At 36.9% G+C, this 14,765-nt stretch overlaps 1 protein-coding gene across 3 annotated transcripts in view; it reads right to left on the reverse strand.

Annotated features, from left to right (window-relative positions):
- Nucleotides 1–14,765, reverse strand: part of SMC2 (structural maintenance of chromosomes 2) — a 52,658-nt gene that overhangs the window by 24,641 nt on the left and 13,252 nt on the right. For all 3 annotated transcript variants that reach the window (XM_032635737.1, XM_032635735.1, XM_032635736.1), the window contains 7 exons: nt 14,232–14,465; nt 12,644–12,803; nt 12,016–12,133; nt 11,123–11,261; nt 10,622–10,741; nt 3,152–3,356; nt 1,071–1,206 (listed from right to left, as the gene is read on the reverse strand). In XM_032635737.1, the coding sequence (XP_032491628.1) occupies nt 1,071–1,206; nt 3,152–3,356; nt 10,622–10,741; nt 11,123–11,261; nt 12,016–12,133; nt 12,644–12,803; nt 14,232–14,465 (1,112 nt within the window). The remainder of the gene's footprint in view (nt 1–1,070; nt 1,207–3,151; nt 3,357–10,621; nt 10,742–11,122; nt 11,262–12,015; nt 12,134–12,643; nt 12,804–14,231; nt 14,466–14,765) is intronic.

Here is a 14,765-nt window from a genome sequence, read left to right on the forward strand (position 1 = left end):
TTTTCTTCTTAGAACTTAGCATTATCTAACATACATTTTACCAGTTTACCTTTTTATATTGTCTGTTGCCCAGCTACACATATCAAAACAAGATGAAGAGGTTTATATGTTTGACTCCCTGCTATATTCCCAGCTCCTCGAAGAGTACTTGGCATGAGGCACACAACAGTAAATAACGTTAAGTGACAAAAAAAGGTTGCATTAAATAGCATAGTAACAATTTTGAAAAAAAAAAATGGCATACACATATTGTGTCATACACAAAATATGTATCATACACAAGCAGAAGTAATGTTGAAAAGTATGCATACATACCTATATCCACACCCACACAGAAAATACACTGTAAGTAAGCACTTTAATTCTAGCAGTGACTTTTGGCATGAACTTGTTTAACTTCTCCATAGGAAACTTAGCGATCTTCAGTATCTACAGGACAGCCATAATGCTGCAAAACTTAGTGCAGACACCCGATCGATGCTATAATATTACATTATTTCAAATCAAGGACTCAAGTATCCTCTGGCATCAACCTCTAGAGTATCTATGGATTTCCTCACTAATCCCAGCAGAATGTTAACAGAGTGTATCTCAGCAGAAAAAGGGGAATATTTGGCTGATTTTTCTTTCCTTCTTTTAATTAGCTTTCCCCAATTTCTTAAAACAAACACACTACTTATGTTAAAATAAACTGATAAGTTATCAACTCACAACTTATTCAATAATACCAAGGTTATTATTAAAAAAAGTCAGAAGTATTTCTTTTATGTTTTGTTTTTGCGGTACGTGGGCCTCTCACTGTTGTGGCCTCTCCCGTTGCGGAGCACAGGCTCCAGAGGCGCAGGCTCAGCGGCCATGGCTCACGGGCCTAGCCACTCCGCGGCAAGTGGGATCTTCCCGGACCGGGTCATGAACCCGTGTCCCCTGCATCAGCAGGCGGACTCTCAACCACTGCGCCACCAGGGAAGCCCAGAAGTATTTCTTTAAATAAAATTTTCTTTCATCTTCTACCATGCAAATCTTTGACCAAGAAAATTTTTAAATACAGCTTAATCCAATCAAAGTCTTACTTTTCAGCAGTGTTTTTAAGACCTGCTAATTCCTCTTCTAGAGCCCGTAGCTCATTCTCCTTGATTCTCAGCTCATCTTGAACATGTTTGAGTTCTTGAAACTTGGTTAAAATAGAAGCTGCCTGGGATCGAGCACCTGACAGAGGCAAATTGAAACAGGCCTTTGACACCAAGTTACCACGTATTTAGTAAGCAATACAAACTTTTCTGAGAGAATTATACTTGAAATAATTCAACAGCCATTCTTTAGTAAGTTTATGAAGCTACAGAATTCACTTCATCATTTGAATCTTAGGGCATACATACTTGATAACAAATACTTCTAAGTAGATGTGGTGGATTATTTATTCAAAATAATCATTGCCCTTGCCTACTGGGCCCATCCCTCCCAGGTCCATTTCCCTCTCTGCTGTCATCAGGCTTAGCCATGTGCTTTGCTCTAGCCAACAAGGGAAATGTACCTCTTCTGAAAGGAAGCTTTAAGAGGCAGCACATAATTTACCATGTTTTCCCCTTCCCTTCCCATGAGAAAAGTATGTTCACAAAAGGGACTTACTTCTCGGTCAGCCTGGCTCCCATAATGAGAATAACATGGAGCAGAGGCAAGTGACCCACAGTTAATGTAGCATAATTATGGAATAAACTTGTAAGCTACTGAGATTTGGGAGCTGTTTATTACTACATCATAATGTGGTCTAAACTCAATGTAGCAGCGTAAACTGGTTTCACCTTACGTGCACTATAACTGTCTGGCAGTAACAGGCTGAGGTGTTAGGTTGGCAAGAAAACTCCAGGTTTGATGGGAGGATGCAAACGTCAATTAGCAATGCTATTGTGAGCACTTTGTTTATATGATATGGGGTTACATATTTGCCATCTCTTAAGCAGGAATTTTAAGAACCTCTAATTCAATGAAATCTAAAATATTTCTTCTATTTTAGATATTTAAAAATATTTGGTCTCTATCTTCCAATTGCAGATGCTAGTCATCTTGTACACTGGGGAACTTGATACTATATCATGGAATTCATTATATTGGCTGTTTTCTCGGCCTAGAAAGAAATTAAAACACTTGATATCTCAAGAGGCATCCAAGTCTCTTGGTTTGGTTAAAAGCACAAACTCTGTAATCAGAACACCTGAGTTCAAATTCTGAGCTCTGCCACTTACCAGCAAGTTACTTAATCACTCTATACCTTAGTTTCTACAACTGTATAATGGAGATGATAGTAATGTCTACCTTATGGTTGCTATAAGGATTAAATAAGCTAATCATTTAAAGTCCTTAGAATAGGGCTTTATAGAATGATAGAAATGTTCTATATTTGCACTGTCCAATTACCCACTAACCACTTGTGGTTACTGAGCCCTTGAAATATGACTAGTGCAATTAAGGAAATTATTTTAATTTTATTTAATTTTAATTATCTTATTTTGGTGTAAAGAGCCACATGTGGCTAGTAGCTACTGTATTGGACAGTACAGTCTTACAACACTGCCCAGTACACAATAAGTACTATTTAGTGTTTGTTATTTATTACACGGTCACTTGACACGGATCTGGAAACTCAGTATTGCAAATATTAGAACAAGAAATATATGGTCATTATCTCAGAATTCCTTACTTAAGGCATTCAGGCAGATTTAATTTTTTGTTTTACTTTTGACAGGAGCAGTAACATATACACAAATTAGAAGTTAACATGTTTCCTAAAGGAGAAGTGGGTTAGTTAAGCTACAAATGTACTGACTAAAAATACTTCATATCCTAGTGACAAGAATATCTTAATAAGACAAAAAGCAAGAGAAAATAAATGGGAATAGACGTAAGATGAATAAGAAAAGCTATAGGACTGATTACTAGCCTATGAGTTCCTTCAGGACAATGACAGTGTATAATTTCTCAATTAATATTAAGCACCTGTCACAAAGTAGGTATTCAAAAGAAAACTCAATCTTTTGATTAGGAATAAAACACTGGATTAATTCATTCCAAGCCCAATATTTCCTGTTTAAAAAAAAAAAAGCCCCCATCCTATCTACCACGCAGAATTGTGAGGACAAAATGATATAAAACCTACCTCCACTCAACGTCCCGTGAGGATCAAATACATCACCTCCTAGAGTTACGGTTCTAGTCATTATCCTTTTATCGAAAGCTACCTTTTTTGCATTATCCATATTGTCACAAACAAATGTTGTTCCAAAGACAAATTCCATTGCTTTCTGAAGTTCTGGTTTGTATTCAACCAGGGAAAGAGCCACATGAACATTATTAGGGCCAACCTGGGGGAAAACAGTTGTCGGGATACATATTACTCCTTTCCTTTCAAATATTATTTTATAAAATAGTAAGAACTGCCACAACAGAAACTGAATACCTATCCAGCACTACAACTCCTTTTCAATTTTCTAAAATGCTATAGAAAACTCAACACTTTTAGAAAAAAAACAATTCCAAGTTTAAACACTGAAAAATCTAAGTAAAACACTTAGCTAGAATACCAGTCATTATGAGAGTTTCGATCAAGCAGAAGCCACTACCAAGTTTCTAAATTCAAAGTGGATTATTTGAACACACTTTTTTTTTAACATCTTTATTGGAGTATAATTGCTTTGCAATGGTGTTAGTTTCTGCTTTATAACAAAGTGAATCAGTTATACATATACATATGTCCCCATATCTCTTCCCTCTTGTGTCTCCCTCCCTCCCACCCTCCCTATCCCACCCCTCTATTGAACATCCTTTCTTAATTAAAGTACATCAATTTCTGGATCAACACAATTACATAAAATGTTTTGCTTCAGTTATTAACTTGGTTGTTCCAAACTGAATACTTTTTCATTCAAATAAAACATGCTAAGGCAACCACCTGCCAGTTACAGAAATAAAAACAATGGAGTAAAAAAAATCTTTTTAAAATCCTTCAATCTTTTATTTTGATCCAACTGTCTTTTCAACCTTTGTTTATAATGTCTACCTCTGCCCACATTTTTGGAACAACTTAGCATACTTTATGGAGCTTAGTAGTAGCAGAAATCATGATGAAGGCAGCTCTATGTAACATATGTTCAGCAGTGTCCTCTGACATAGCAGTTACCATTAAATGGGTCTGGCTGAGGGATCTGGGTAGAAGTGCTCTTGTTGTTACTTAAAACCCCAATTGACTTCTAACACTGGAACTTGACATAGGACTAAAATAACTTCCAAAACCTTCTAGACTCTAAGGTGATTTTTCTAAGTAAAGGATGTAAATACTAACCAAAAATACCACCTTTCAATTACTCTGTACTCATCTTTCTTCTTCTGATAGTAAACAATTTTCATTGAAGGCGTCTCAATTTCAAGAAATATACTATCCATTTAGTATCTTAATTATACATGCATTTTCAGGTTTCATAGAATTTTCTTTTCAACTCATGCACTTGGAATGCCTGCTCAATAACTGATATCACTGCTGAATGTTATGATTGGCTTCATGTTTTTACCAAATATTATGCAACCACAACAGCCTTTTAAATGTATTTCCTTGTACTCATCTGTTTACTAGTAACCACACCACTTTAGATCTATCTCAGCAGCTGACTGCATATACTGGTTACCTGCTTTGTATGTTCATAGGTTGGTAAGCAATCTAGAAAAGCTCTAATAGAGAAGCATCTCTGCAAGATGGATGGATACCTTCCATAACGGTTGTCACTGTAGTCAGTTTAAGTGTGCCTGGCATGAAAAAACCTGAAGAATTCTTGTATTTATCTATAAGCTCTATAATTCTATTTGGAAATCAAAACTTTAACATTTAATGCCACCTGATAGTCATGTGACTTAGGTTTAAAGACATTCTAGAAGATGGCAGAGTAGGGTGACGTGGAACACACCTCCCCACAAATAGATCAAGAATACATCTACAAATGGAACAATTCTCACAGAGCACCTTCTGAACACTAGCAGAGGACCTCAGACACCTGAAAGGACAAGAAAGATCCCCATGTAACCAGGTAGGATGAAAGAAATAAAAAAGAAAAGAGGAAGTGGGATGGGATGTACCCCTTGGAGGGGAGCTGAAGGAGAGGAGAGGTTCCCACACCTGGGGAGATATCCTCACCAGTAGGGAGATCAGATGGGACAGGAGGGGAGCTTCGAGGGCTCAGAGGGAAGTACAGCAACCAGTCTGTGACAGGCAGGACAGAGTGAGACCTACACGGACGGTCCGTGCCACAGTCGTGCGTGCCCCAGCCTGAGACACATGTGGTGGTACGGACAGGGGCTAGGCGCTGGAATGTGGGGTTTGGAGAGCTGACCTGGGGAGAGGACCACTTTTGTCTGCATGGAGTCAGCCTGAAGGGATAGGAGCAACCAGGAATGTTCGTGGAAGAAGCCCCAGCTACCACAGAAGCAAAGCGCTGTTGTTGAGCGGTGTGCGGACAGAGCCGCCACTGCAGCCTCTTTCCCCATGCACTGGCACCTGCCGCTGCAGGCACTACGAGGGGCTCCCGCCTGGGCAGCCCCCACATCCTGACCACTGCCCTGGCCCCCTCCCACCTGGGCGGACCCGAGCACCTTGACCGCCGCCCTGGCCCCCTCTTGCCTGAGTGGCCTCACAAGCACCAGTCACCACTCTGGCCCCCTCCTGCCTGGGCAGGCTTATGTGCTCAGGGCAGCCTCAGGAGCAGAGGCTGGTAGGTCTGAGCCCCAGGGGCCGTGTGACTAAGGAAGAAGAGCTGACGTCTCTCCTTGCAGCTTTGTCAACCATGGATTTACACCTCTGCTGCCGGCTTTGTAAATTTACCACCTACAGAATATCCAAACAGACAACGAGTGCTCCTGCAGCTGAGACAGGTCTGCCTTTAGCAGCTGTGGGCTTTGTGCGGGTTGAACCAGGCCAGGGTCTGAGTTGCCTCCATAGGTCCCACAGCAACTCCATGTGCATGACTGCTGCAGTCCTGGCACCTCACTTCAGTGGATATGCATTGGTGGCCTGGTGAAAACAATGCTTTAGAGACACCAGGGCCAACTGCCAGCATACCCACAGTTAAGAGGGGACGAGAGCAGGGCCAACAACAGTGTACTTTGTGAGCCAGCACAATGGGTGGAAAGTGACACAATAGAGCACAATCACAGGTGAACAACTCCAGAGGAGGAATACTCAGTGGTTTCTCTCCCAGTGGGAGAGAAATCCTGCCTACCTCACACCGCAGATCAGAAACACAGCTCAGAAACAGATCTGGGGGCTTCTACTCCAACAACTAGGAAGCAGACCCTGCCCCTGACGGCAGTGACAACCACAGAGGAAAGTGGAGGCCCTGCTCAATATCCAGTGCAGGCTCTGGTCACCACAACACTGGCCACTGCCACCGAATGAAGAAAAAAGAATGAGAAAAAATGAGGACAGTCTCAGAGGCCTCTGGGACAACATTAAATGCAACAGCATTCACATTATAGGGGTCCCAGAAGGAGAAAAGAGAGAAAGGGTCTGAGAAAACATTTAAAGAGATGTAGCCGAAAACTTCCCTAAAATGAGAAAGGAAACACTCACTCAACTACAGGAAGCAAGGAGAATCAATACAGGATGAACCAAAGACACCAAGACACATGTTAACCAAACTGACAAAAATTAAATACAAAGAAAAACATTAAAAGTAAAAAGGGAAAAGCAACAAATAACATAGAAGGGAACCCCCATAAGGTTATCAGCTGATTTTTCGCAGAAATTCTGCAGGCCAGAGGCATAGAAAGCCCACAGGCATGATATATTCAAAGTGATGAGAGGGAAAAACCTACAACCAAGAATACTCTACCCAGCAGGGCTCTCATTCAGATTCAACAGAGATCAAAAGCTTTACAGACTTTCTGCAGGGTTTTTATCATAAATGGGTGTTGAATTTTGTCAAAGTTTTCTCTGCATCTATTGAGATGATCATATGGTTTTTCTCCCTCAGTTTGTTAATATGGTGTATCACGTTGATTGATTTGCGTATATTGAAGAATCCTTGCATTCCTGGAATAAAACCTACTTGATTATGGTGTATGATCCTTTTAATGTGCTGTTGGATTCTGTTTGTTAGTATTTTGTTGAGGATTTCTGCATCTATGTTCATCAGTGATATTAGCCTGTAGTTTCCTTTCTTTGTGACATCCTTGTCTACTTTTAGTATCAGGGTGATAGTGGCCTTGTAGGCATACAGGGAACTTTCCTCAACATGATAAAGGCCATATATGACAAACCCACAGCCAACATCATCCTCAATGGTGAAAAACTGAAACCATTTCCAATAAGATCAGGAACAAGACAAGGTTGCCCACTCTCACCACTATTATTCAACATAGTTTTGGAAGTTTTAGCCACAGCACTCAGAGAAGAAAAGGAAATAAAAGGAATCCAAATCAGAAAAGAAGAAGTAAAGCTGTCACTGTTTGCAGATGACATAATACTATACATAGAGAATCCTAAAGATGCTACCAGAAAACTACTAGAGCTAATCAATGAATTTGGTAAAATAGCAGGATACAAAGTTAATGCACAGAAATCTCTGGCATTCCTATACACTAAGGATGAAAAATCTGAAAGTGAAATTAAGAAAACACTCCCATTTACCACTGCAACAAAAAGAATAAAATATCTAGGAGTAAACCTACCTAAGGAGACAAAAGACACTGATGAAAGAAATTAAAGATGATACAAATAGATGGAGAGATATACCATGTTCTTGGATTGGAAGAATTGACATTGTGAAAACGACTCTACTACCCAAAACAATCTACAGATTCAACGCAATCCCTATCAAACTACCAATGGCATTTTTCACAGAACTAGAACAAAAAATTTCACAATTTGTATGGAAACACAAAAGACCCCGAATAGCCAAAGCAATCTTGAGAACGAAAAAAGGAGCTGGAGGAATCGGGCTCCCTGACTTCAGACTATACTAAAAAGCTACAGTAATCAAGACAGTACGGTACTGGCACAAAAACAGAAATATAGATCAATGGAACAGGATAGAAAGCCCAGAGATAAACCCATGCACATATGGTCACCTTATCTTTGATAAAGGAGGCAGGAATGTACAGTGGAGAAAGGAAAGCCTCTTCAATAAATGGTGCTGGGAAAACTGGACAGGTACAAGTAAAAGTATGAGATTAGAACACTCCCTAACACCATAAACAAAACTAAGCTCAAAATGGATTAAAGCCCTAAATGTAAGGCCAGAAACTATCAAACTCTTAGAGGAAAACATAGGTAGAACACTCTATGACATAAATCACAGCAAGATCCTTTTTGACCCACCTCCTAGAGAAATGGAAATAAAAACAAAAATAAACAAATGGGACCTAATGAAACTTAAGAGCTTTTGCACAGCAAAGGAAACCATAGGGCTTCCCTGGTGGCGCAGTGGTTGAGAGTCCACCTGCAGATGCAGGAGACACGGGTTCATGCCCCGGTCCGGGAAGATCCCACATGCCACGGAGCTGGTGGGCCCATGAGCCATGGCTGCTGAGCCTGTGCTCCGCAATGGGAGAGGCCACGACAGTGAGAGGCCCGCGTACAAAAAAAAAAAAAAAAAAAAAAAAAAAAGGAAACCATAAACAAGACCAAAAGACAACCCTCAGAATGGGAGAAAATATTTGCAAATGAAGAACTGACAACGGATTAATCTCCAAAATTTACAAGCAGCTCATACAGCTCAATAAGAAAAAAAACAAACAACCCAATCCAAAAATGGGCAGAAGACCTAAATAGTCATTTCTCCAAAGAAGATATACAGATTGCCAACAAACACATGAAAGAATGCTCAACATCATTAATCATTAGAGAAATGCAAATCAAAACTATAATGAGATATCATCTCACACCAGTCAGAATGGCCATCATCAAAAAATCTATAAACAATAAATGCTGGAGAGGGTGTGGAGAAAAGGGAATGCTCTTGCACTGCTGGTGGGAATGTGAATTGGTACAGCCACTATGGAGAACAGTATGGAGGTTCCTTAAAAAACTACAAATAGAGCTACCATATGACCCAGGAATCCCACTACTGGGCACATACCCTGAGAAAACCATAATTCAAAAAGAGTCATGTACCAAAATGTTCATTGCAGCTCTATTTACAATAGCCAGGAGATGGAAGCAAACTAAGTATCCATCATCGGATGAATTGATAAAGATGAGGCACATATATACAATGGAATATTACTCAGCCATAAAAAGAAACAAAATTGAGTTATTTGTAGTGAGGTGGATGGACCTAGAGTTTGTCATACAGAGTGAAGTAAGTCAGAAAGAGAAAGACAAATACCATATGCTAACACATATATATGGAATCTAAGAAAAAAAAAAATGTCGTGAAGAACCTAGGGGTAAGACAGGAATAAAGACACAGACCTACTAGAGAATGGACTTGAGGATATGGGGAGGGGGAAGGGTAAGCTGTAACAAAGTGAGAGAGTGGCATGGACATATATACACTACCAAATGTAGAATAGATAGCTAGTGGGAAGCAACCGCATAGCACAGGGAGATCAGCTCGGTGCTTTGTGACCACCTAGAGGGGTGGGATAGGGAGGGTGGGAGGGAGGGAGACGTAAGAGGGAAGAGATATGGGAACATATGTATATGTATAACTGATTCACTTTGTTATAAAGCAGAAACTAACACACCATTGTAAAGCAATTATACTCCAATAAAGATGTAAAATAAAAAAAACAAAAAAAAAGCTTTACAGACAAGCAAAAGCTAAGAGAATTTAACAGCACCAAACCAGCTTTACAACAAATTCAAAAGGAACTTCTCTAGGCAGGAAAAAAAACCAAAAAGGAGTCCACAACTAGAAGCAAGAAAATCACAAATGGGAAAGCTCACCAAGAAAGATAAACATAAAGTAAAAGTTGGAAATCATCCAGACACAAATACGATATCAAAACCAGCAACTGTGAGAAGAGAAGAGTACAAATGCCAAGAAATGGGAAATGCATTTGAAGTTAAGAGACCAGCAACAGAAACACTCATAGATTTCAAAATCAAACTTATGGTTACCAAAGGGGAAACGTGAGGGAAAGTGATAAATTAGGAGATTGGGATTAACATATACACACTACTATAAATAAAACAGATAACTAACAAGGATCTACTGTATAGCACAGGGAACTCTACTCAATATTCCATAATAACCTATATGGGAAAATAATCTGAAAAATAATGGATATATATATATATAACTGAATCACGTAGATGTACACCTAAAACTAACACAACATTGTAAATCAACTATACTCCAATAAAAATTTAAAAAATAAAATAAGGACATTTAATACTACAACTTTAAAATATCAAAGGGTATTTTAGTCTTCCAACATTTCTATTCTCTCTCCATCTAATTTCACAAAAGCCAACTTATTCTCTTTGGTATCTTAACTTTTTTAAGCATGGTATCACAATAAAATTTTGTGCTTTGATATATGATTTAAATCGCTATTTACTTCAAAGGACAAAGCTAATGTCCTGTAATTAAAAAAAAAAAGTAAGATGCAGATAAAGCATATAAAAAAGACTTACAAGATTCTGAGCAACCCTCAGAGTTTCTGGAGCAATACATCTGGCTGAAATTTTATTGAGTGGAATTATAGTGTATCTACGCTTCAATTCCCCCTTTTCTAGTAGCTTTTTTCCAGTAACCTAAAACGTTGTGCATTAGAAATGAAAAAAGTATTAATGACAGAACATTTAAATGGAATGAGTGCAAGTTTAGGAATCCATAATCAAATAAATGCTGAATGCCTACTATCCTGAACAATCAAAATTCTAAGATCGATAATATGCATTCTGGGCTCCTGAGTTAGCATTACTCAGCCATAATAAAGAATGGAATACAATTAATCAAATATAATCAATAACATAATTAAAAAATCATTAGCTCTATAGTTTTACCCTGTAAAGATAAGCATCCAGCCTTAGGAGAAGCTTAAAACATCAAGAAAGTACCCAGTTCTACTAGGAACACATGATTTTTCAAGCTAAACAGCAATTATAGCTTTTCTTTCATGAAAATCAATTTACCTCTGTGTCTACTACAACATTGTAGAGTCGGTCCCCAGCCACCAATTCTAAAGCTGTGGTTGCAGAAGTATCTTTCACACTAAACAGTGAAGCTACAAGTCCTTTCACACAATTTCTATTCCAGTTCTTCTCTGGATCCCTAAAACAGAAAAGTGGACAAAAATTAATCTTAGATAAGAAAATAGAAAAAGTTGTACTTTAGTAGTCAAGAGCTCTTTCTGACAATAAAGTAATAGCACAAGAATCATATAGTTTTAATGGAACAAAAATTTTCAAATGTCTCAGATGACTAGCCAGCTACAGGCATACCTTTTTTTGTGTTTCACAAATACTGCTGTTTTTTGTTTTGTCTTGCTTTTTACAAATTGAAGGTTTATGGCAACCCTGCACTGTCAGCTGATAGTATTTTTTAGTAATAAAGCCTTTTTTAATTAAGGTATGTACATTGGTTTCTTTACACAGTATGCTACTATACACTTGACTATTGTTTTAAAATCAATTGAAAGATCTTTCAGTATATGTTTTCAATGTAACAAAAATAACTTTGATGTTCTAATCTTTGTAATACATATATTAGGTACTCCATGAAAAAAGAACCATATAGTAAAACAAACTGTAAAATGTTAATGTTTACAGTTATTTGATATTAATGATATAATAACTTTAAAGGAACTTTCCAACTGAGATTAAATTCCCCTCATTTTGGTTTTAAGATTAGTGGCATTAGTAGCCTTAAATTTCACAAGAATTTCCCCTGCCTACAAATCTGAAACATTCAATAAACATTTAAGGAAAATATATCAATTAAGGAAAAGCAGCTTACAATAACTTTCATACAAAAATATATCCTGGTTATTACCATTATGTTAGAATTCAATGTTTAGCTCTCTTACCTGTAGGCAAATCGAAGATTGGGAAATCTGGCCAAGAGAGCTTCATATGTTTCTTTCAATCTACTGATATCACGAGATAGCTGCCTGTGCCTTTCCAGAAGGCATTCCTCCTTGTTTTCTGAACAATAAATCATAAGTAAATTGAAACCAAGTTTTAAAAACTCAAATATTCTACTGCTTTAAGGAAAATATTAGTAACCTCTATTTCCAAAGCATTTCTAAAAGCAAAATACAAACTTCTGGTAAGTATTAAATAAAAGCATGCTTGACATTCAAATTTCTATCAAGTGTCAAGTAGACATATTTCCAACACATAACACCATTTTCATGCCAAGAAACAACATATGAATTGGATACCTACTAATGTAGAAATATATAAATAACATTTTTGAGTTTTCAAGTGAAACTTCAGAGTGACTAAAGCAGGAAATTCTCAGTATTGAGCTTTCAAAAATTCAAAGGGTTGATTTATACTTATTTTTTGTGACTATATTTATAAATAATTCCTATACTAATACCCATTAATATTAATGGGATAAAATATTTCCTACTTGCTATTTCCTTTATTTAAGGAAGTTTCTATCAATAATCACTACTTCCTAATGATTTAACATCTTTAAAGACCAACCTTCATAATTTAGCTTTTTCATTTCGGCTTCAAGTTTTTCTCTAAGTTTCTTCACAGCTTCTAAAGCTTCTTGATCCTTCCTATAGCCACCATCCATCTTCTTAATTTCTGTTTGTTTAGTCTCTAATTCTTGTTGGGCATGTTTCAACTTCATCTGAGCCTATAACAGAAAAATGTAACAAGACTATATGAGGCAGACAGTGCTAGTGATAAAATGGCCACAGATTCAGATTGCTTTAAGAGACATCAGTCTTAAAAATGTAACTGTTTGGTCACTTGGATCAATACCTCAGTAGATCATTTCCCAATGTTTTCACCTCAAAACACTACTCAGAATATAAATGAATAAAAGCTCCAATCATTAAATAATTTGCAATTTAAGTCCATATTTTTAATATTTATAAAACTGATATCAATGAGCTTAAAAATTATATCAAAGAGTAACTATCATTAGCTGGTTAAATTAAAAACAAAATAGAAAGCTATTTCTATCACTTTCTTCCCTCCTTTTCCACTTAGATATGCATGTTTGTATTTATGTATATTTGTGTCGTATAATTAACTGTACAACTGTATTGAACGATGAGAAATAAAATTATACAGGAAAAGGAAGCTAAACTGACAGAAAAATTTAAAAACTATAAGTCTGATATTTAAATGCTAGTTTATATAATTGAGCACTATTCCTTAAAACCATGAACTAGTATTCTAAGATCTAAATGACTGTATACTTCCTTTAAAACTGGATGGTGAACTTTTCCCAATATAAAATAAGTTAACAAAAAAAAACTGACCATCACCTTTTTTGTGACCATAAGCTTCGAATGAAAAAGTTGCAAATATATAATAGAAAACCTTGAATGGGATTATTACACACACATCTGTGTATATTTTTAAAGATGAGTCCTCCATTAAAAAACAAATAAAAGAATGTGCGTGTGTATATATACATTTTTTCTTTCTGCCATCAAAACTCCTGCGTTCATAGGACTTCTAAGCTGTACAACTATCTAAACAAATATGAAAACCATTTTATAGATCGAAAAGCCATTGAAGATTATGAAATCAGAGTAGGGAAACCAAAGACTGGAATGGGGGTAAATGGGAGGTAGAGATACTTCCAAGGAGGAGACTACAAAGTTTCAGAAACAAAGTTTTAAAGAACTAAGTGTGGTGGACATAGAAATGAAGACATTTTTGTTTTCCTGTTAAAGCTTAAAACTTCAATTTTATGTCAATAAAATAGCAAAAAGATGAAAACAAACTAACCTCAAATATTCCATACAATGCTGAAAGCAGAACAGAGCATTTATGGCACTTATAATTTCAATTAATCTATAAAGGTATTTTACGTTTTATAACATCTTAAACTAACATTGTCAACAGTTAGCAATCAACATATTTGAATTTCATTGTTTTAGGTGCTAAAGAGTGACAGAATATAGTAAACAATAAAAAGTTCCTTGATATTGATCTGATTATTTTCAACATTTTATAACAACTGCCAAAGCATAATATGAAGGAGCTTTAAATTTTTTAAAAAAAATTAAAAAAAACTGCAATCACATAGTGCTTACTGTCTATTTACCTGTTTGGCTTCTGTCTGAACTTTACTTATGTCATTTTTACAGGCCATCATTTGACCAGCAAGAGTTGCTTCTGCTCCATCTTCATTACTGGACAGGCCGGCGGAAACAGCATTGAAGTGCTGCTGTGCAGCAGCCAAGGCTTCAGCATCTTTATTACTTGCTTCTTGAAGGGCACTCAGCCCATCTGTCATCTTTTTAACCTCTTTTTCCTTTGCTGCTAAAGTTTTAGAATCCTTTAGGAAGAGTTTCAGATTGGAAAGTATTATATTTTAGAAAACCATACATTTTCTTAAACACATATACCTTTATGTCATCAAATTTCACAGCAATTTGAAGTGAACATGGTAATTTAACCATCATAACTTTATACTTTATTCCCATTTTGAAATTCAGCCTTTCTCAGTTTTTAGGATAAATGTACCTCTTATCCTAATAATACTTTCATTCCGTATGTTATAGTCAAATCTGGGAGACAGTGAACTAAAACATCATTGCAAATTTAAACAAACCACTTGAAAAAACTAAAAATCAAG

The sequence above is a fragment of the Phocoena sinus genome, chromosome 6, assembly GCF_008692025.1.
Source record: "Phocoena sinus isolate mPhoSin1 chromosome 6, mPhoSin1.pri, whole genome shotgun sequence".
In the NCBI taxonomy this organism is placed as follows: Eukaryota; Metazoa; Chordata; class Mammalia; order Artiodactyla; family Phocoenidae; genus Phocoena; species Phocoena sinus.